The sequence below is a fragment of the Propithecus coquereli genome, unplaced genomic scaffold (genome assembly GCF_000956105.1).
Source record: "Propithecus coquereli isolate 6110/MARCELLA unplaced genomic scaffold, Pcoq_1.0 Scaffold6, whole genome shotgun sequence".
NCBI lineage: Eukaryota > Metazoa > Chordata > Mammalia > Primates > Indriidae > Propithecus > Propithecus coquereli.
Genome location: NW_012151951.1, coordinates 6295250 through 6318532, shown reverse-complemented (window position 1 = coordinate 6318532; position 23283 = coordinate 6295250). Strand labels below are relative to the sequence as shown.

The 23283-nt window shown below is 35.4% G+C and overlaps 1 protein-coding gene across 2 annotated transcripts in view; it reads left to right on the top strand.

Annotated features, from left to right (window-relative positions):
* The window catches only part of GUCY1A2 (guanylate cyclase 1, soluble, alpha 2), a 356160-nt gene that overhangs the window by 311104 nt on the left and 21773 nt on the right, over positions 1-23283 (top strand). Inside the window, exons 8-11 of one of the 2 annotated variants that reach the window (XM_012659180.1) lie at positions 422-448; positions 4456-4478; positions 20258-20265; positions 21514-21668. In XM_012659180.1, coding sequence (XP_012514634.1) covers positions 422-448; positions 4456-4478; positions 20258-20265; positions 21514-21668 — 213 coding nt within the window. The remainder of the gene's footprint in view (positions 1-421; positions 449-4455; positions 4479-20257; positions 20266-21513; positions 21669-23283) is intronic. The other variant, XM_012659179.1, reaches the window with a different exon arrangement.

Sequence of the window (23283 nt, the reverse complement as noted above, 5' to 3'; positions counted from 1 at the left end):
TAAGATATTAGTTACTATTAAGTGGTCCTTTTTTTCTTTTTGCCTATTTTACAGACAAAAAAGGAACTCGGATTTATTTGTCTGGAGGAGGCAGGGTGGAGGGAGATTGCTATATTGTTACCTATTTACATCCGTAATCATATACTGTGACTGAGCAGTAACATCCTACAGTCTACATGTGGCCAAATAGTTCAGAGTCTCCAGGAGTTAGAGGAATGCTCCCCTAGGAGGAGTTGATGAATACATTTTCAAGAAAGGAACAGTAAGATTTCTAAGAGATACTCCCTGGCTGCCTCCAGTATTCAAGCTTGGGCATCTCATTGCCAAGCTTCCTTTTTCTCCAGGCCCAGCATCCTTACTCTTTCCTCCTGGCTGCTGAGGATGGGGTTCCCTGTGCACACTCCCCCTCCTTTAAAATAAGTTCCCCTCACTTGATTCCCAACGCCCAGTCCCCTCACTCTTTGAGAAGACATGGTATGTCCACTCTGTATCTCTCATTCCCACTGTGTCTTCGGTCTACTACTATCAGAAGCTAGACTTAAAAATTTATCTCATTTTAATAAAAATCATTACTTTAAAAATTATCTTTAAGCAGATATTCTTTTAGCCTTAAAGAGGTACTAAATGTTGAGACTTTTTAGTATGGTGAGAGAATGATACCTTAGCTGGTGTTTGGGGGGTAAATTCTTGAGGAAATACTGCTTATCGTCCTCACCAACATATTATATAGGTGTTCGTATCCATCAAGCATTGTTAGCTTATTTGTGCTCCTTAAAACAATGACTTTCAAATATTTGAGTACAACTCATGATCCATTTTACATCCTGATGGAGAGTGCACGTGTATGTTTATGTATATGCAAGGTACATAGAATTAAAACAAAAGATTGGCTTAAAATAGTAAAACTCTTAACCTTACAACTCACTAAAAGATTGCAACCAGCAGTATAAAAAAAATCTTGATTTAGAAGATGTGTAAGTCCTTTTAGCAAGCTTAATCAGAAATATGTTTGGTGGGGATCTGTAAGTTACTTTGCTACAAAATAAGTGTTTCAGACACCATTACAGTATTGAAAGGAAGTATAATAAATAACCTTAGATTACAGTTGTCTGTGATGATTCCAAATCTGAATTTTCCATTTCTGTGTTATTTTTCTCAGGGACTAAATTTCTACACATATTTTGTAGCACATGAATGAGACAAAGTAAGATTATTGTTTTTATAAATTCTAGTCTATAATTTTTTCCAGTTTTGTTTCTGTTATCTTTTATCCTCTGTTGGGCTTCCTTATCACTTAGCTTTGGTTGGGAAATGCCTTCTGCATTCATTTGCCTTGTGTATATAGGTTCACAAATGCGTCAATTGGTTTTTATCCCTTGATTTCTATAGTGGGACAAATTGTCCATCCTAAAGACAGAGTGTGAAGAATTTCCTGCTGTCATATTGATTTTTCACTAAGTCTAATCCTAGTAAACATTTCATTGTTAGGGATAACTTTTTTTTGTTTTCTTTCAATTAAATGCTTCATCGTTATCGTCATTACCACCAACACCTAAATATGCTGTTGACAGTATGTAAAGATAACTATTTGGTATCCTGGTAGGTTAAACATTCATTAGATATTCCATTTTGTCATAGTGAACAAATTCAATAAATATGGATAAATGTCTCATGAAGCTAACTTTATGTATATAAAATTACTAAGTGAAGTATCCCAAGAATGGAAAAACAAACACCACATGTACTCACTATCAAATTGGTATTAACTGATTAACACATAAGTGCACATATAAAAATAACATTTATTGGATGTCGGGCAAGGGGGAGAGGGGAGGGGGAGGAGGGGATGGGTATATGCATACACAAAGAGTGTGATGCACACCATCCGGAGAATGGACACGCTTGAAGCTCGGACTTGGGGCGGTGGCAAAGGCAACATACATAACCTAAACATCCGTACCCCCATAATATGCTGAAATAAAAAAAAGAATATGAATATAAAAATATACCATATTAATTAAGGAAAGCTGTTTTGCCACTTAAGGAATGACTTTTTTTTTCTTACTGCTTAAGAGTAATGTGCTTGGTTATGCCAATATAGAAAATAGACTATAATTATTTATTTTATCTGCCCATTCCAGAAAGATAACTTCTGGGGATTAAAGATACACACAGACATAAGAAGATTCCAGTCTATAGAAGGAAACAGATTTATGAAAAATAATTGAAGTACAACGTGATGAATGAACTAGTCAAAGTATACACAGGGTACAATGGTAACTGAGGAAGGAAGCGCTTATCGTCTTGACAAAAGGAGGTCAAAAAGGAGCCTCACAAAAGATGTAATCCCTGCGTTGGGTCTTGAAGGACATGTAGAGAGGAAATGATTTCAAATGAATGAACAGTTGCGAGAAAGATATTTTCACTCTTCCTAGCCTGGCATAATTAGTTATGACCACTCCAGCAGGTATGACATCTTCTAAATTTACGAAAAGAGCTATTTTGTCATTGAAGAAGTCATTTTTTCCCTGCTACATTTACAATAATAAGCTGCCTTGTGTCGTTGCAGAAAATGGTCTATAATTAAAATTTCCTAAGCTTCTAAAGAGCAGTTCCCACTAAATGGCTATATATTCTTATCATTTCATTTCTGTTTTCTCAGCTAAGACATGGTCCCTATGACAAAAGTAAGATCTTTTAAATATACCTCTCAGTTTCCTGACAAAGTTGCTCATTTGCAGAGTCACACAACCAGCCCACAGAAATAAAAAAAAAAATTATTTTAGTCATTCAATTGGCAATGCTTTTTATGCAAACAGGTAATTAGGAACAGTGCAAAGATTCGAAAAATCTTCAGAATCTGCAGTTGCAAAGCTCAGAGTTTGCATTGTATAGTGGCAGAAATAGCAGTCCCCAGCAATTCTTCCTCACAGCTTCAGCCCCCTATCTTCCTCCCTCTAATTCCTTCCCAGGTTTTAAAAAGAACAAAAAGATATTTTTAAAAACACGAATTTGTTGCAATGTGGAATTTTTATTTATTTGCTTATTGTGTGTCTCCATTCTTCTAAGCATCGTAAAAGCAAAAACCTCATCTGTCTTGTTTATTCCTGTATCCTCAACACCTGGAAGGAACAATGTGCAGTAGCATATATTAAGAACTTAACAAATATTTGATGAAGGAATGAATAAGTGAAATAAACCAATACTGAATAAAATAAATCTTTTCCTCTAGCAATTATACTTTTCATAAATAGGAAGACATTGTCACATTGTCATTCTTCTTAAAAGTAGGCAGAAGGAAATGAGCATTTTGTTATTGTTTAAACATGACAATTGAATTTCTAGTATCTGGTTCATTTATCCATTCAACATTTATTGAACATCTTCTATTTCTCACACAAATACAATAGACAGAGTCCCTCTTCTCAAGGAATGCAGATTTAGCTGGGGTCGCAAATGCACAAACAAGTAAGTACCATAATATTGATCCTTGTTAATTATAAAATTTACATCCACAGTTTCAACTATTCAGAAGTGGGCTCAAAGTAGTTATATATAGTAAATATATTTTTGCCCAGGCATGCATTTAAATCACCCGTGCTGCAAGGCTTGCGTAGGGAGCTTAGTGAGCCAGTCAGTGAGCTTAGACTACTCTTCGCCATCTGCATGCCCACATGGCATGTGTTCTGTCTCATTCTTAAACATTTTGGGGAGAAATTATTTGATGCTGTGGTATTGTGAATTCAGAAATTTTCAAAGATTTGTTTAGCTTTCCAAAGAGATGTCTTCTCTATCTCTTCAGTAGAATTCCAAGAGCCTACTCTGATTTATATATGCAAAAATGGAGGAATGTAGAAGAAACTAAGCTAACAGAGAGTGGGATGATAAACTATGGCTGGTGAAGGGTGGGAGGGAGGAGGGCAAGACATGAAGGGAACCTTTATTGAGAGGAAATATAAGGTGAGTATTGAAGATCAATAGATCGAGTAGGAAATTGTCAGGTAATTAAGGTAAGGAGAACAGTAAAGCAGAAGAAATAGCATGTGCAAAAGCACAGAAATGTGAAATTATCTGAGGAATTTAGAAAATAACAAGCATGGAGTGTTTTAAGAGCAACAATTATAAAGGCAAGAGGAGTGTCAGATGACATGGGACATTTACAAGGAACCAGGCTATTAGGAATTATGATTTCCTTGCAAAGGGGTCTGAATATTCAGAAACAAGGGAGTTAGGAAGTTAGGAGCCATTGGGAGATTCTAACTGGGGAGAATCCTGTTCAGATGAATGTGTTAGAATGTTTTAGAAAGAACCATCTGGCAAATGTGTATTGGAAGTTTGAAGAGGAAATAAGCAGGAGACAGGCAGACAAGTTAGGACATTAGAGTGGTAGTCTGGGCACACACAGAGAATGGGAGCCCCAGCTAAAGTAGGAACACTAGGAAAACAGAAGGGAAGCCAATTAGAGAGAGATTTAGGAGGCAGAATTGGCAGGACACTTCCTAAGTGTTTTCAGTGTGTAAGTCTAGTTTCTGAAAACAAGTCATTTTTCCTTTTATTTTTAAGAAATCTGCGGTATTTTTTTTCCATAAGCGTATGTATGTATATATATATTTTGTTGTTTTTGTTGTTGTTTGATTCTTTTTCAATGAATAGGGCAAAGGAACACTTCAAAAATGTAATGTTAGTACTGTGTTTAGTAGTTTGAAAATTCTTCAGGGGCTTAAGAAATTAAGAAGGTGGTTTCTTTCCAAGATCAAGAGATTAAGTTCATTTAACTGAGAAGTTTGTGTCATCCATCACATGTTCTCATCTGGAAGATATGGAAAAATGCCAGTGGCTGGCTTCTGTCTGATACATTCAGTGGGTCTGGTTCAGTGGACTCTGAGCAGGGAAGCTCTCAAGGTGGGCTGCCTCTTGAGGACAGCTCTTGAATTTGGTCTCCTGCTGTCAAGATGGGCCCCTGACTCTGCTCACCACAAATGGATGTCCTTTTTACCAGATTCTGTCTTTCCTCAGACCTGAGGCAGGCTCTGCCCTGGGGATGACTCTTGTACTATTAATAACAGGCTTGCTTTAATATCCAGACTCCTTTTTCTCCATCGCCTCATACTTTATCACTCGATTTCTCATGCATTTCTTGCTTCCTGATTTTGTCCTTCCACTTTGCTCTGGCCTACAACCCCAACCTGTCTACTCTCCAATTTCAGATTCTTGACCTGGCTTCAAGTCCTTCGTTTTACTTTGATTACAGATCTTTTAAATATTCATGTTTCAAAAGTATTCATCCAGCTGTTTTTTGTTTTGTTTTGTTTTGCTCCTATGCTATTCACTCTTAGGTAAGTTTGCCATGGCTGTAGCTTCTAAAACTCAAAGCTATCACCTAATTCAAATTTAACACACATTTAACTCTCTCTTTCAAAATTAACCCACAATCTTCTACCACCTTCATCCCATCCAAAGGGAACTTTTTCTTTCTCCCATTAGCCCTTATTTCAATCCATGACACCTGACCCATTCAGCCAGAGTTTGGGACATCCTCCTTTATAACTCTCTTTCTCTTATCTTTTATATCCAGCCAGTCACTGAGTCTTATCAATTTGCCTCCTACATTTTTTCTAATCAGTCTCCTCCTTGCTGTTACCATTACCACTCAAATTTTACTAAAATCTCTTTTAGCCTATCGTCTTTCTTGTCCAACCCCAAATCCTGTAGCCCATATTGAAATCTAAAATGGAAATATAACCTGCCAATGTATTACTTAATTTGTGCATGCTTACCCAATACATATATATTTATCAATAAGCTTTTTACGTGCCAGGCACTGTGGTAGCATGCAGGGTTATCACAATAAACGAACTAGACATGGCCAATATCAAACTCTTGATGGCTTTCAGAATCACGTCAGAAGCCCTTATACTGCTTAAAATTTATGTTCTGCTCCAGCCTACTTATTGAAAAAAGGTGAATCACAAAGGGTAAGATCTACTTTTATTTGCTCTATCCCCAGAGCTGAGAGTACTGCACAGTCCATGCATGGCTATGCAAAAGGCAAAAAGAAAAGATCTAGAGTAAGAAACTATTAATAGAGTCCACTGTGGTCATTGTGGTAGTCATTGGAGAATCAGGCATTTAATTAAACATGCAAATGTCTGTCAATCACTATTTTTTAAGCTCATAAAATAATGATTTACCATTTCTAATATTTGATTCAAAGGACTCTGAAATATTACTAATCTCTACCAATGGGAACATACACTTTATTAATATTGTGACATAAGTAATTACATACTGAAGTATGTTCCTTTATACTATAAAATGATATTCTACCATGGCTTGATTTTTGTTTTGATAATACTCTTACCTAATTAAATTGACTTTAAAATATATATATTTTTAAATTGAACTATTGGGTATAACTCTGATAATTTCAGAATACATTTTTTCTCCTATGTATATGCCATGCAAATAAATATCATAGTTAGAATTTTAGTGAGTAATATCAACAAGAATGTCGGTAGAGATATGGGAGATGTGAGCAGTTCTCCACCAAAATAAATAATTTCTAAAATACTTAGGTCTGCAGTCCCTGTAAGGCAGAAATCCACAATGTAATTAAATTTCTATTGTGGAAATTACTATTCATAAAAAGTAATACCATCAATTGTTGGAGGCTACTTTTAATAAACATTATCTATATAAGCTGTCTGTATAGTTGGAGATATACTTATCTGAGGATTTAGGAGAATAAGCTTTGGGGCCAGGTGGTCTATTAAATGAGATAATGAGATTAAATGAGATAATATACTTGAGGGGCTTAACACAGTGTGTGGCACATACAAATACTCAGTAAAATGCTAGGGATAATGATGTGCATAATTATCCTCCCAACTCTACCGTGAGGTAGCCACGTTATCCCCATTTTACAAACGAGGATATGAAAGCTCAGAAAGTAACAATGACTCACTCCGAAGGCCAGCCAGATAACGTTACATAACCAGAAATGGAACACTGATCTTCCAAATGAGCTTAAGGTCAAGGATCTTAAACCATGATTGGAGCACTGACTTCTCAGAATGTAAAATAAAGATCCTTGATGACCAAGTGTAGATGAAGCAAGTGCTCAAGAGCAAGAGAGCTGTAGCTTCCTCCTGTAAACAGGTTAAAGGCCCTTCAGCACATGTGACCAGAGGGAGTGAGATGTGGCTGGGACAAAAGATGGGGTAATTAGATTATGGATTTGAGGCTGATTTTTATAGGTGTGGCTATGTGACCATATGAAAAATGAACCCAGGCCAACAAAAGTTCCTTATAGGGTTCTTAAACTCCTCTTTCTTTTAACTTGGGAAAAAGAAGGGTATGGTTCCTTGAGTCTAAGGAAAAACTCTTGTGATGGTCACTTCTGCCTGCCATGTGCCCCTAGCCATACTAAGACTGCTTGCATGGCTGGGGCCCAGAGTAGCTATCCTGGCCTCCTTCTGCTGTTATTGGCTCCTGGTGTACAACTGTGCAAGGGGCACAGGCAGCCCTTAGATAATTCCACAGGGCAGGTGACACTGTGGATACACTCATTTGACCTGTGTTAGCTTGTTTCATTTGTTTATGTGGTTGGTTTTAACTTGGTAGAGATAGTAGGCTGAAAGGGAATGAAGGGAGGCTGGGTGCAGTGGCTCACACCTGTGATCCTAGCACTCTGGGAGACAGAAGTGGGAGGATCGTTTGAGCTCAGGAGTTCAAGACCAGCCTGAGCAAGAGTGACACCCCATCTCTGCTAAAAATAGAAAGAAATTAGTTGGACAACTAAAAATATATAGAAAAAATTAGCCGGGCATGGTGGCACATGCCTCCAGTCCTAGCTACTCAGGAGGCTGGGGCAGAAGGATTGCTTGAGCCCAGGAGTTTGAGGTTGCTGTGAGCTAGGCTGACCTCACAGCACTCTAGCCCGGGCAACAGAGTGAGACTCTGTCTCAAAAAAAGAGAAAGAAAGGGAATGGAGGAATATCTTAGGCAATGTGCTACCAAATTATACTTTAATTAAATTGACTTTTTAGGAAATTCCATTTATGAAAAGGAACAGTGAAAGAAAACGAAATACATTTCAAATATCTAATTAAAAAATCATATTAATTTATATTCAGATATTTGTAAAGGGTATTTTAAATTCATATCTCGCCTTAAATATTGAGCCAGTGCTATGTGCCAGGAAGGTTCTGGTAGATGCTGGGAATATAACAGTGAATAAGAAAGAGGTTATTTTGGTTTTCCTAGAGCCCAGTACTAAGCAGAGTAGAAAAGTAATGAAAAAAAAATCAAAATAAAGTGTAGTGAATGTTAGGAAAGACGAGTAGTGAATACAGTTCATACCAACAATACTTAACTTTCTGATGAAAGCCTTCCCAGAAGAAGTGACTTTTAAGCTGTGGTCTGAAGGGTGAGAAGCCATCCTGGTAGATCAAGGATTGAGGAAAACAGAGGGAACAACTTATGCACAGGCATGGAGCAGGCATGATAGCTAAGCTGGGTCTATGATAGTGATGGGAATTAAAGTTATATGTATGAAGTTAGTATACATAGGTAAACACATAAATTCATTTGCTAATAAAGAGATTGGTTTGGCTAAAATTACAGATTTTTTATTCTGAATTTCATATGTCGGGGTCAAAACAAAACAAATCAGTACTAACCATTCTAGAAGTTCCACCTGCAAAGGGCTCCCTTAAAATCGGCATGGTGTGCACCACACTCACATAATTGATCTTTGATGACTACTTTGTGTAAGTTCTGCACTTAGCAAATCTCATTTTCAAAGCAAAAAGTTTCCTATCTTTTCTTTTGTTTGCCTGGATGAGATCAATGACTTATTAATCACAAATACTACAAAAATTTTCATTTCAGATGTTGGAGTTTTCTCTTAAAGCTCAGGTTAAAAGAAGAACTCTAGTTAAATCAAATGACTTACTCTAGTCCATGGACTCACTGATTCATGATTCTCTTATTCTTTTATTTTGTACTAAAGGTACCATCAAAATAAATAGTAAATGTCACAGCTGGGCTGAAGGAGCACTAAAAGAACAATTTTGAGTTTTAAGTAGTGATTTTAGCCCCCATTACCAAGATTTTTGTTCCCCTTTTGAAGCCATTAATTAGTTTTTTTCTCTAATTTTTAGCCAAATTTGGAAGTATCTAAACATACAATTTTATAAGGTCTAGCTTGAGGTTATTTTATCAGTTATTGGGATAATGCAACAAGCAGAAATAGGATTGGGTATAAAGCACTGATTCAAGATACTTTGCTGAAAAGGTGTTTCTCAGCTTAGTTTGCAAACACTGCTGAGGAATACAAAAAGGAATGAGTAGCCAATGACTTGAGTAATAAAAATATTAATATAATGGTTATCAAAATTTCGGGAGTCCATGGTCTCCTTTGAAAAGCTAATAGGTACTCTGTATGCAACATATGCACGTATGTGCACATAACTTCAGTGGATCTGAGGATGCTGTGAAGTCTACAGTTGAGCTCCTTGGGATTTATGAATTTTGCTTAATGATTTCTTTATTTCCAATCATGTTCATTGTTTGAATTTTGCCACCCAATCCAAGGTTTATTGGCCTTATTATGGGGTTGATTTTGTTTTCATAATTTACCACTAAAAGTACTATTCAGTCAGATCTTCTAAACATATCTCCAGTTGAGAGACCTATTTATTGTTGATATTAAAGAGCCAGTCTGCTCAGTAAAATGAGCATGAGCGCCATCTAATGCCCACTGATGATTAGGGTATAGGTATAAGTACAAAAGGAATTAGATTTGTTATTGGTTGGTTGGTTGGTTGGTTGGTTCATTTCTCTCTAAGATTTGTAAGTTATTTTTTATATTATCATTTTCAATCCTTTTATTCCACATCAAAATCCCTTGAGTTAGCTATTACTGTCTGAATTTAATGATAAGAAACATTTTTAGCAATAAAAAACATTTTGTAAATGTGTCCTTTTATTGGTAGAACATATCACTGACATTTTTAAATAAACTTTTTATTTTAGAGAGGCTTTAGATTTTCAGAATAGTGGTGAAGATAGTACATAGAGTCCTTAAATACCCCACACCCAGTTTTACCCAAACAGTAACATGGTACAGTTGTTAAAATTAACAAACCAATATTGATACGCTCACTAAAGTCTATAGTTCATTCAGATTTCCTTAAGTTTTCGCTAATGTCCTTTTTGTGGTTCAAGATCTCATCTAGGACACATTACATTTAGTAGTCATGCCTCCTTATGCTTGGTTATGACAGTTTGACTTACATTTGATGTTGTATGTCTTTGAATTTTAATACAGCTTTCTGTTATTTTTCAAAATCTTTAAACAATTTAACTTTTCAAAAAATACTTTCCCTTGTTCTGTTAACTTGATAACACTATATAACTATTAAATATTTAATCAGCTTTTTGAGGGTTTGTATAAACAAATTACCATTGTACATTTTTTATCTCTAATAATGAAACGGATTACCAAAATGTTTATCTTGCCAAGATTGCCAAGATGATATAACATGTAAGTGATGGGTCGGATTTCAAAACCTGTGACAACTTCCAAGCAGGAAAAAACCCTTTCAGCATCTGTAAGCCTAAAATGCCCTCCACCCCCCTGCCATGTTGTTGCTAGGGCTCCTATAGCGACCAACACCCCGAGATAAAGAAGTTTCCTTTTGGAGTCTCATTGCCTCCAGGCATAGGAGACGTATATGAAATGCTGTATGTATGAGCCTGGTTTGCCACCTACCCCAAAACAAATATGCTGAAGTCTCAAAGAAACTTCTGTCTTATACCAACTGAAATACATTAAGTCTGAGGAGTATTCACAGTTCTATCCTATTTACTAATATTTTAATTAAACATATATTTTTCTTGCTTTTAAAAGTCTTCAGGAGATATAAAGAAATATTTTGTTGATAACTTCAGTCTCCTGAGAGCAGGATGGAATATTGTGTTTCCTTCTCAAAATTGAAGAGGTAGTGTATATGTTTATATGTATGTGAAGGAATTTACACAATCCTGGCTAAAATAGTTCACTGGGCAAAGAGTAGAGCTATATAAACTTGTTGGCTTCTGCAGTATTGATTATTTGTAAATATATCTGTGAAACATTAAACGATTGCCGTACACTCATGGACCTCAACTTTGGATGCACGTTAGAAGCCCTAGGGAGGGTTAAAACTTCCAATACCCAAGCCTCATTCCAGACGTGTTAAATCATAATCTCTGTGATAAAATCCAAAATAGCATTTTTAAAGCTCCCTAGTTGATTCTAATATGTAGCCAAGAGTTGTACATTGTAACTCAGGGGTTTAATGTTGTTCCTATACTTTTACTTTAGAGCATAAACTTAGCTGTTATTTATTCTTATAGTATAAAAAAAGAAAGTATGGCTTACAAAAAAGGATAAGAATTATTATGTTTTAACAATCAACTAAACTCATTATTAAAATTCCTGTTTTTGTTTGTTTTGCTTACGCATCTATCAAATGCATTGTTTTTTCTCAGAGATATAGAACTTTTGGAAAGTGAAATGAACTAAATTTTCCCTGCAGTAATTCAATTACCTAACAGTAAGCATGGACATCATTATAATACACAGCATTTTCTCATAGAGGTATTTCTATTTTTATTAAGTATTCTCTGAATGGAAAATTATATAACTGAAAGTTTTATTGTTAGTTTTGGTAAAATTGTAAAATAAAAATCAATGCCAATATTTACTATTTGAAGGAGACATGTGTTAATCACATGTCCCTTTTTTTAAGGAATAAAAATTCTGTCTTTCCTTAACTTGGTGACACCGATTTCAAGTTCCTTGAAGGAAGAGTCTCTCTCTCCTCTCCTTTGTATCATCCACATGCAGAGCAAGTGTTTGGGCCTGAATTGTTCCATAGTAACCTTTGGAAGGGAGATGGAGATAAAAGGAAAGAAGGGAACTGGGGAGTGTTAAAGGCCAGCAAGTTTCCACATTTTGGAGTTTACATTTTCCTTAAGGGATGGAGGATCAGAGATCATGTTCTGTTCTTTGAAACTGTGCATCTCCCAGATTACTATTCCAAGGGCTCAAACTCGGAGATATTTTTGTTGAAAGTAAAGTTACTCTGTTAGTTGACTTTGATCTTGAGAATAAGAAATATATACTGCATATATACGCACACTGACGTACATCCAAAGAGAGAGGAGGGAGAGAAATATATTTTGACAGATAATTTAGAGGAATAAATTGATAAACACACACTTAATGCTATTAGAATCCTTTCCTAAATCCCTTTAGCCCTTTTCAAAGAATTCCATTTCTACATATTTAAGATTTTTAAAAAATTATTATTATTTTGGATTCATGTTGCTATAAAATTTCTTTCTTACTAAAAATTTTGTTCCAGATTAACTGTTAAGGGTTGCAGTTTGACAGAAAATAATTTTCCTAACTTAGCAGAGTGAATTGGTAAGTCAGTAGCAATATTTTTCATTAGTATTCTCAAAATAGAAACTTCTAAGAGATTTGAAGTTTTAGCAGTTAACAGACTTTGTCTGTTAAAAATGAAGCCATTAAAGGATATCATTATAGTAAGAGGTAGATTTGAATCTGGGCAATTATAAAATAAAGACATATTTAATACTAAGTAAAGTATCACAAAATGATTTGATTAATGTTATAAGTGTGATTAGTAGAATAAATCTTTCCTTGGCATCATTGGTTAGATACCCAAAAATTGGATGTCAAAAAAGGGTTTGTAATTCTTTTTTACATATCAGAATGAAAATCAGAAGTTGGTAGAAATTATGTTTATTATCTTTGAATTCTGCTGTTACTCTTTATTATAATAATCAGATGTCTGTTTAAAGTACGGTACTATGTTATTAAATGATATATTAAATAACCATATTTCTAACACAAAATGATATTTTTTTCAACTGCTAAATTATATGCTGGTTATTTCTAAATGCATGCATATTTAGTCTAAGTATCTCAATTCACTTCAATCAGTTTCTTACTTTGAAAAAAAATTTTTAAGACATTCTTTTCTGCACAAAGGTAAATTTCAGATTCATGTTGTAGGCCTTAATAATAACTCTCCTACAAGCTGGGTCAAATTTAAATCTCCTATTGGGTATCAAATGCATTTAAATAACAACATATACATTAATGAGTGCCCCGTGAGAAGGCAGTGGTGAAGTTGAGCCATCGTGCCATATCCCCATAGCAATCTCTGATATTCAGTGTCGTCAGCTATGTGATTCCAGGTCTGCCCTCCTAAGCAGCCTTTTGTAGAGTTCTGTCCTTCCCCATCAAAAAACATAAACAAGATTACAAACCTACTTTCTTCCCTAACTTCAGTATGTTAATTATTGTAAAATTTCACCATATTTTGATTTATAAAAGTCACAATAGTTCTTATTGTATGTCTGAAATTATATGTCATCATACCAGTAATGAGAACAATTATTTGGTCAGATACTTTCTATAAAGTGAAATTTATCTATGAATGGTATTTCTGTAATGTTTAGAGTAAACATGGTAAGATATTTTGCCCAAAGTGCTGTGTTTCTAAGAGTATTACTTGAGAACATGACATTCTGACACCATCAGACTGGAGGCTGAATCCCCTGATAAAGAGAAAAATGACACATAGCCACACGATTATTTCTCCCTGTTTCCTTGCATACCTGGGGAACAAGAAGAAATTGTAAAAATTACTGAAGGGTGTAAGTTGATTGTATTCTTCCTAAGAATCTTAAGCTGTAGAAATTAGAATTTAAAATATTACTTAACTATCTTATTAGGGAAATATTGATTATTAATAAAATAACAAGACAAAAATATGAAATTTTATTTATCTCATTTTGTTGGTGAAAAGCGTATTTTATGATAAAACTTTATAATACATGTTAACTAATTCTGATAAAAGGATGAAGTGCTTATTTTATTCTTGCCTAACAATGTGAATAATGACTTTAAGATCCTTTCTATTGAAGCAGTTAAAGGTTTTTCGAAAGCTTAAAATCATAATCACATAAATCTAAGAACAATACTTAAATAAATGCAAGCATGAGTAAACAGCTAACTTGCTTTTTCTACTAGGAGACTTTCCTCTTTTTCTGCTATAGACCTTCAATTTTAATTTGAATATTTTTCTTGCTCAACTAGGATTGTTTCAACACAAATTTGTATTTATTGATTAACTTGCTAGCTCATAATGCTAATCATGGTTTCAATTTGACTTGCACATTCCAGAATTAATAAATCTATTTACTGAGTTATGAATGTGTATGTGCCATTGTCCTTGACACCATGAGCAATGCAATGGATATCACAGGTGTAGGAAGGGAATTCATACCTTTTTTGAGTGTCTGCTGTGGGCCTATAGTTTATCTCATTTGACCAAGAAGGCATTATCATTACTATTTTATGAACAAAAACCTCACAGAGGTTAGTTGACCTGCCTAAATTCATATAGCTAGAGTATGACTTGAGTCTTTTTGTCTTTTTCTGCAAATGACAGAATAAATAAGCTGACATAAACAATTAAACAAATGCGTTGACTCAAACAACAGAAGTTCAGAGGTACGACTAACTTTATAGGAGGCTAGATACAGCTGCCAAATTGAAGTCATCATGAACTTGGCTTCTCTTTTGTTCTCTCTGGTTTCCCTTCCCAGTGTTGGCTTCATCCTCAGGCTCCACAAGGTGACCCCCTACATCTCCAGTCCCCCATTCCCCAGTCCTGGTATCAGATTGGTTCTAGCTGTTCTCTGGAACACTGTACACTGTTTACAAATGTATACCACACCATCTGGGGGAAAAGAGAGTCTCTTTTTATAGCTCTTATATTATACAATTCCTGAGATTCACTCTCTCATTGGTTTACATAGGATCACCTGTCCTTTCTTAAATTAATTGCTAACACTGGGGGACTGTCATATCCTTGCCAGTTTGGGCCTATTCCTCACCTGGAGGTGGAGTCAGTCCCATGAAACCTGCAGGACTGCGAATAGGAAAAAGTACATTGCCTAAAAAAAAATCACAGTGCTATTGGCTGGAGAAGGTCCGTCACCATTAAGTAGCTAGTAGAGCAAGGACTGAACATAAAGTCTTTATCCTTTTAGTTATGCAACAGAACTACCAAGACATAATTTATTTCTTCTCTGTACAACTGGAATCTAGTGGTTAGAAGCCAGAGACACTAAACATCCAAAAATGCACAATGCAGATCCCCAACCCAAAATGTCAATAGTGCCCAGACTAAGAAATCTTGTTTGATATGATCTGCTGGGAACATTTTCCCTCAGTCTTATGACCTGCCTCCCCTTTTTTCTTTAAGCAACAGCCATCTTGACTGGCTTTCTTTCGGTATCTCAAGTGTACCAAAGCTCTTTAGACTTGAAGATCTTTGAATATTATCTTTACTATACCTGGATGGATGGTCTCCTCCCACTTTTCTGACTACAGCTGAGCCATTCTTCCCCACCTGGCCAAAGGTGTGGAAGCACTGAGCTAAAAGGGTACTTCTTCCAAGGAAGACTTCCACTGATTCTCCAGACTTGGTCCACCCCACCCGCCTACTACATGTGTCCTGCCCTCTTTGATAGTTTAACTTTTTAGCATTGACCATAATTAATTAGCTATTCTATGTTTTACAGCAAATGAAAACTACAAATGAAAATTCCAAAACAACAAATAAAAACTCTTTTGTTTCTCTTTATACTCTGAACACTTAGAACAGAGTCTGTGATTAAGGTTGGGTGCTATTTCAGATGAAGCAATCGACATGACTAAAATCTCAAGAGGCATGGATGCATCAAGCATTTTTTTGAGTGTGGTGAGTAGACCAGTCAGGAAAGATTTAGTGTTGAAAAGCATGAACAGTGAGATGGAAAAGGGATGGAAGGTTTCTGCTGTTGGATTTAATTAATGTATAATTTATTTATTCTTGGTTTTGACTGGAATGTGTTAGCCCTTCTGTGTAGATAAAGTAGGCAAACCAGATTAAATATGATTTTTTTTAATTGTCTAAATCTGTTGGGCCTGGTAGAAACAGCCTGGGGCATCACTCTGTTTAGGCACTTTTTACAGTGCACTGAAGTCAAAGCCAAGTGATCTAAGGTCTAGAGCTGGCCCTCACACTAATTTGTTCTTTTCACTGTGCTTTTCTGGACTTTAGTTTATTTGTGAAATGAGGGAGCTGGACTGAAAGATCCGTGCTGCCCTCCTAACCCTACATTCCTTCTTTACTAAACTAGAGAAAGTTTTGGCTTACTGAAGTAGAGAATTCTGCAAGCCTTCTGTTTTTAAAAGTTGTAGGAGGACTCTTTTCTAAATATGCAATTGTTTATAAGTTGTGGTTAATAAATAATATGTAGAACATTGTGAAAATAACTGAATCCTTTGATAATTGGGGACTTTGATGTGTCCCAGAATTTTATGCTATTTTATACATTGAAGACATGCAAGATTAGGTAATAGATAACCTAACCTCAGGATATATCCTAAAGTTATCATGTTTTTCAATAAATTCCTGGGACACGATTATTTTTTTCATGAACTTTCTTTTAACAGTAAAGTCTAATGTGTTTCATGCAAGCTTTAATCTGATTAAAGCATTTATATTTTTGTTTATGCTGGTTTGCTAAATATTAATAGGTTGCCAGAGGTCTATTTAGTGCAAGGTTTCTCAATTTTGGTACTATTGATATTTGAGCCTGGAAAATTCTTTGCTAGGGGTAGGGAGCTGTCTTGGGAATCTCTGGCTCTACCAGTAGCTAGATGCTGGTAGATGCCATTAGCAGCTCTCGCTCCCAGTTGTGAAAATCAAAATTGTCTCCAGACATTGCCAAATGTCCACTGAGGGGCACAAATGGCCCCATTTGGGAACCACTGGTTTAGTGCAAATAAATCCTCTTTAGTGAGAGCATACTGGCCAGATGGATGCAAATGCTACTTCTTGGTTAACCCATTTAAATAAAGCTAAATCTTGCCAAAATGAATCTAAACCTTTCATTGATGGTTAAATGTATCTCTCTATTTTGTCTAACGGCTAGATGCTCTTGGCACATTCTGAATGAGGCAATCAGTGACTTCCTTATATAGGCAACAATTCCTAGGAAATCTTAATAAATTGTCAAGAGAAATGCTAAAGAAAATGGAATCTGATGATTCAGCTTGTAAGTTTTTCTAGCGGTATCTCCTTACTTCCCAAACTAAATAATTCTCCGAGTCCTGTTCCATTATAGGGTAGTGGCAGTGACAGTGGTCAGTGCAATTTTTGTGGTGGTTGATACTCTTATGCATCTTCTAGATGGCATTCTAAGAGACAAAATTGTTTTTTTTATGACCACTCCTCCCTACACACCCCCAAAGGGTATCAGGGTATTTATCTTGAATGTTTGTCATGTTATAATAATTCTCATTCTGAAAACTTGGCTTAAAAAAAAGCCTCAGGTCTTTTGAAAAGAGGCAGAGGTAGAACTATGTAAGCCTTTTATATCGTTGGTATAGGGTATGAACTCTTTTTTCTTGAATGGAAAGCACAAAAATAAAAGAGGCTGTAAAATGTGTCAATGTGATGATAATCACTCTTGCTCTCCTCCTGCTTAAAAAGATTACGATAGCAATCACAAGCCCAAAATGATAATCGTAGCATCTAAGGTCTGGGTCTTTTTCAGGCAAATCTATGTTGCACAAGGTGATGATATAAATAGGCCTTCCTAAAGTAAACAGAACCCCAAAGAAATATGATATTGCAGAGAGCTTTGCTAATTTTAGAGAAAAGTGCTTTACACTTATCTTGTTTAAAAGGAATGTTGCCACCTATCATGTTTTGCTTTAAATCCAAATAGACAATCCCTCATTAGAAATAGGCTTACATTTTTGACATAGTTTCTTAGAAAAATAGATCTCACTTCTGTTTCCAGCCAATGTGGAGTACAGGGACTGGATTTACACTTCCATCTTAAAAAAATCAAAAAAATCTGGACAAAATATACAAAAGAACAGTTTTCATGACACCGGGCACTAAGCAATGGAAGACAGTGATCCCCAAGAGATAGGAAACAAATGAGAAGAGCCTTATGATTGTCCTAGATTACTGCTTTGAGAGACATCCAGGCTGTGGCCCATGCAGGGGCAAACCAGGAAGCACACAGTGGACTCCTTGAGTTAAAGAGAGGGAGCTGGGAGTCTGGGGAGACCAAGAAGGCCAGAGGTCATAGAGTACCAGAGAGGAGTGATTTGCACAAAGACCCCCAGTATCTTGCGGGCGTCCTTCTCAGGTGTTGTACAGAGCACTGATCAGTGCATGTGATATGAGGAAACTACCTGAGCCCCAGGGGAGGGGGAGATACCAAAAAAAGTTAGAGTAAAAAGTACCTGTCACTCAGATAGAACTAGGGAAAAAATGCCTGTTTCCATTAGGCAGACGAAAACCCCATAAATCAAGGGCCTTGGAGAAGGTACTCGTGGTTCCTACATTAGTAATGGGGGATAATTAGTCCTTCACGAAACACTGCTCTCCTAACAAATCTTAAAAGCAGATTTAAAAGGAACAAACTGTTTCCAAGGAACTTAACTGAATCCCAGAACAAAGCTCAAGAATATTTATGAGAATATAAAAACAGCCAACACTCAATAAATCAAATTCATGATATCTGGCATCCAGTCAAAAATTACTAGGCATGAGGAAAAGCTGAAAAAAAAATGACTCATAATAAAGGGAAAAAAACTCAATCAATCCAAACTGATATACACAGAGCTGAAACTGAAGATCGAATCATTAGACAAGAGCACTAAAACGTAATTTTCACTGTGTTCCATGTGTTCAAAAGTTAGATTGATACCTGGAAGATAAAAAATCCCAAATTGAACTTCTAGAGAGGAAAATTACAATGTCTGAAATGAAAAATACACTGTTATTAACAACAGATAAGAGATTGCAAAAGAAAGGATCAGTAAATTTGAAGACAGCAATAGAAATTATCTCAAATAAATGAAGATTGTTTTAAATGAATATGTTATCAGTGAACTTTAGAAATAATTCAAGCAGCCTAACATACATGTAATTAGAGTCTCTGAAAGGGAGCAGTGGACAGAAAAAATATTTGAAAAAATAATAGCTGGAAAATTACCAAATTTAATGAAAATTATAAACCCACATATCTAAGAGTTCAGCAAAGCCAAAGCACAAGAAACAGGAGAACACCATCAAGGGAAATCATAACTAAATTACTTAAAACTAGCAATAAAAGAAAAACTTAAAAGCAGCCAAAATAAAAAGCCATGTTACATATGGAGGAATTAGGATAAACATGACAGTGATTTCTCATCTGAAATAATGCAATGGAGGGGCCAGTGTGGCAACATCTTTATGGTCCTGAAAGGAAAAAATTAAACTGTCAACCTAGAATTCTATACCCAGTAAAATGTCTTTTAAATATGAAGGCAAAATAAAGACTTTTTCAAACATACAAAAGCTAAAGGAATTCATTACCAGTGGCCTTACAGTATGAAAAATGTTAAAGAAGTCCTTTGGGCAGAAAGAAAATGGTATCAGATGGAAATTTGGATCTGTACAAAGAAATGAAGATCACTTTAAATGATAAATTTTGCTATCTATCTTCCCACATCCCATGGCTTAGAACATGAGGGTGCTCCAAACATGTGCCAAGACAGGGAGGGGAAACACAATGGAAAGAGCCTGATCCCTGAATGACAGCAGGAAACAGAGCTGCATGATAATCTAGACCACTCATCTGGGAACAGTTCATTGAGAGACAAATAAAAGTCTATGTTTTTAAAGTGTTTATATTTGGGAGTTTTACTGATACCACAGATTGACCTTTCGTTAATTAGTAGAATTACTTTTAAAGCTGTAAAGTTGTGCCTTTTACATTAAGGTCTTTAATTTACTTGAAAATTTTTTTCCACATGAAGACAGAGTTGATCCAGAGTATTATAATGGAAAGGCCATCTTTTTCTCACTAATCTAAAATGCCAACTTTTTCATGTATCTAACACATATATATATACATGGCAGCCCTTCTGGGATATCTGTTCCATTAGTCTATTTCTCTAAATGATGATATCCATGCACTAATTAGATATGTTTATATTAAGACTTACTGTCTGATAGGGAAAATACCCTAATTTTTCTTCTTTCTCAAATATGTCTTGACTCTTCCAACCATATTGAATTTTCAAATAAATTTTAGAGTCAGTTTTAAAAAGTAGATGAAAAGGTTATGTAGCTAGGTCACATTAGTTTCAATCTATCTTACAATGAGTTGATACATGCAGAAGTCTCTAGTCCTGTGGCAAGGGTTGATCTCAGAGTGACTTCTTTTCCTTATATAACTATGGTGGCAAGGGGGGCATGGGAGTGAAGGGGTGACAGTTTGCCTACCTGGTAGACATCTAGGGGTCAGTGCTTCTCCTTCTTTCTCAGGGATACTCTGCATTCCCCTAGAACTAAGGATGTCATCACCCGTTTGGTCTCCATTAGTTCCAGTTGCTTTGGTATAAACCATATTGATATAATTTCATTACTGTGATCACATTTAAGTGTATATCAGCTTTACATTGAGGGCTCCTTCAAGGCATGGACCAGACTAATGTTTATCAGATTCTCAGAGAGTAAATATACAGCACTTAATTTGCTCTTTAGCATTTTTTAATCAATGCCTATTGACTGACTGAAGGGTTGAATTCTCTTTAACTCCATTTTAATAGTATGTTGGGGAATTCAGGCAATTTATTCCACATTCATCACTTACTGTTGAGTGCCTTTTTTGCTTTAAGTACTACACAAATTGATGAATATTCAGCAGTAAGGAAATACATATATACTCTTCTTTCATGGGAAAATTAACATTTAAATAAAATAAACAGAAATATAAATATTTAATTTATAATTGTGTTTAATGCTATAAAGGAAGAAATAGGGTTTTATGTAAGAACAACTGGAGAGAAAAGTGGAGAAAAATACACTTTCAGTTAGACTATCTTACGTACAAATGAAACCTGATTTAAACCTGTAACAATTAGACTTATATAGTAAATTAAAACTTAGATTTTTTCATTTAGTTAATCCATTTATTCATTTATCTCACAACACTTATGTTCATTGAGCACTAGGGTTTTATGTAAGAACAACTGGAGAGAAAAGTGGAGAAAAATACACTTTCAGTTAGACTATATTACGTACAAATGAAACCTGATTTAAACCTGTAACAATTAGACTTATGTAGTAAATTAAAACTTAGATTTTTTCATTTAGTTAATCCATTTATTCATTTATCTCACAACACTTATGTTCATTGAGCACTATAATGGGCCAGATATTAGGCTCAAAAAAATGACCAAGACTCACCTACTGTCTTTGAGAAGCTTATAGTTTAATTGTTTAGTAATTAGTAGTACCTTTTGTTAATATAATTGCATACCAAATGGAAACAAATATGTTCTTGTCCTTTTTCATTCTTTTTTAGATGAGGATAGGCATTCACTCGGGCTCTGTGCTGGCTGGAGTTGTTGGGGTGAGAATGCCACGTTATTGCCTATTTGGAAATAATGTCACTCTGGCAAGCAAATTCGAGTCAGGAAGTCACCCTCGGCGCATCAATGTCAGCCCAACCACTTACCAGTAAGTGTTCTCTATCCTTCTACTCCCTGTCTTGGGCATTGCTTTGAGGTGATATCCTGTCATTTGTGAGACTCTGTTCTTTTTCTTGATCCTGTCATTCTGCAAGATATTATGAGTAGACCAGTCTGGAAGATAGTGATTGTGACACAAACTTTTATTTGTACCCTGCGAGACTGCGTGAAAGATCTGACTTGACTGAGAGGTAAACATAGGTTTGTCATTTCCCACAGTTTCTGTCCTTCTGAGGTATACTTGTTTAAAATACAGGACAGCAAATGCTAAGGGTCTGCATTACACTAGAAATACCAATATTTTCAAGATGGTCTTCATTGTTTATAAAAATCAAAGGACTAAGATAGAAAAGGCAGTCTGTTTTTATTCTTTTGAATAATGAGTATAAATAAAGATGCCGTAAAGTTAAATATATACAGGATCCCTTATCTGAAACGCTGGGGATCACGAGTGTTTCAAATTTTAGACTTTTTCGAATTTGGGAATATTTGCATTATATTACCAGTTCAGGATCCCACATCTAAAAATCTGAAATCCAAAATGTTCCAATGAGTAGTACTTCCTTTGAGTGTCATGTTGGCACTCAAAAAGTTACAGATTTTGGAGCTTTTCAGATTTTGGATTTTCGGATTTGGGATGCTCAACTGTTCTGGGTACAGAGTAAAACTTCAAACTCCATCTTACAGGTCATCTTTGACAATGCTACACATTTCTGCCTCCTAAACTCTTCCTTTCTTGTGACTGGCAGAAATCCCCCCCACTAGATATTAAGCTCCATATGGGCAGGGGCCATGTTTGGTTTGGCTCATCATTATATCCCTGGAACTTACAAAAAAATGTTTAGCACATAATATGAACTCGATAAATATTTAAGGAATTAATGAAAAAATGCACTGATAAGATGGACCCCTTCAGAATAAATAGCAAAGAACAGCCTGAAGATCTCATACCCTGTCAGACTTTGTCTTTATGCTAAGCATTGGTGCACAAGCTATTTAATTAGTGTTATGGTGTAGATAACTTAGAATCATATTGGACAAAATGTATAGTAAAATTAGTGACCATTGATACTTTTATTGACATGATTACAAAAAAACCCTTAACAGAAAATTTGAATATAAAGATAATAAAAGTTGATTATAATAATGAATAAAATGGTGATATAGTGAAGCTTTTAACACCAAAGCTATGCAGAGGGAATTTAAATTTAAAGTTTTTAGATGAAAGGCAAGTACTTCCAGATTGCTGAGGAATAGATGAGAAAGAGAACTAAAATTACAAATATAAAATCAAGAGAAAGTTCACATTAAAAAATACACTGTAAAGCTCTTGCTAAGTTCATTAAAGTAGTGAATTCCTTGATCTCTAATAGATTTAAGGAGCCCAAGAGATTTGGAGGGCCTATCAGACAACTTCTGGACCTCGCTTCAAGAATCTATCATCCTTATTTAAGAACAATCTCCATTTTGGTGATGTTTGTAAGAGAATTTTGCCTCTTTTAAACTTCTCCCTATTTTTCTAACACAATTCTGAGCATATTGCAGATGATCTGACAATAATTGCCCTATCAAATTGAATTTTAGCAAATTCTCTAACAGAGATC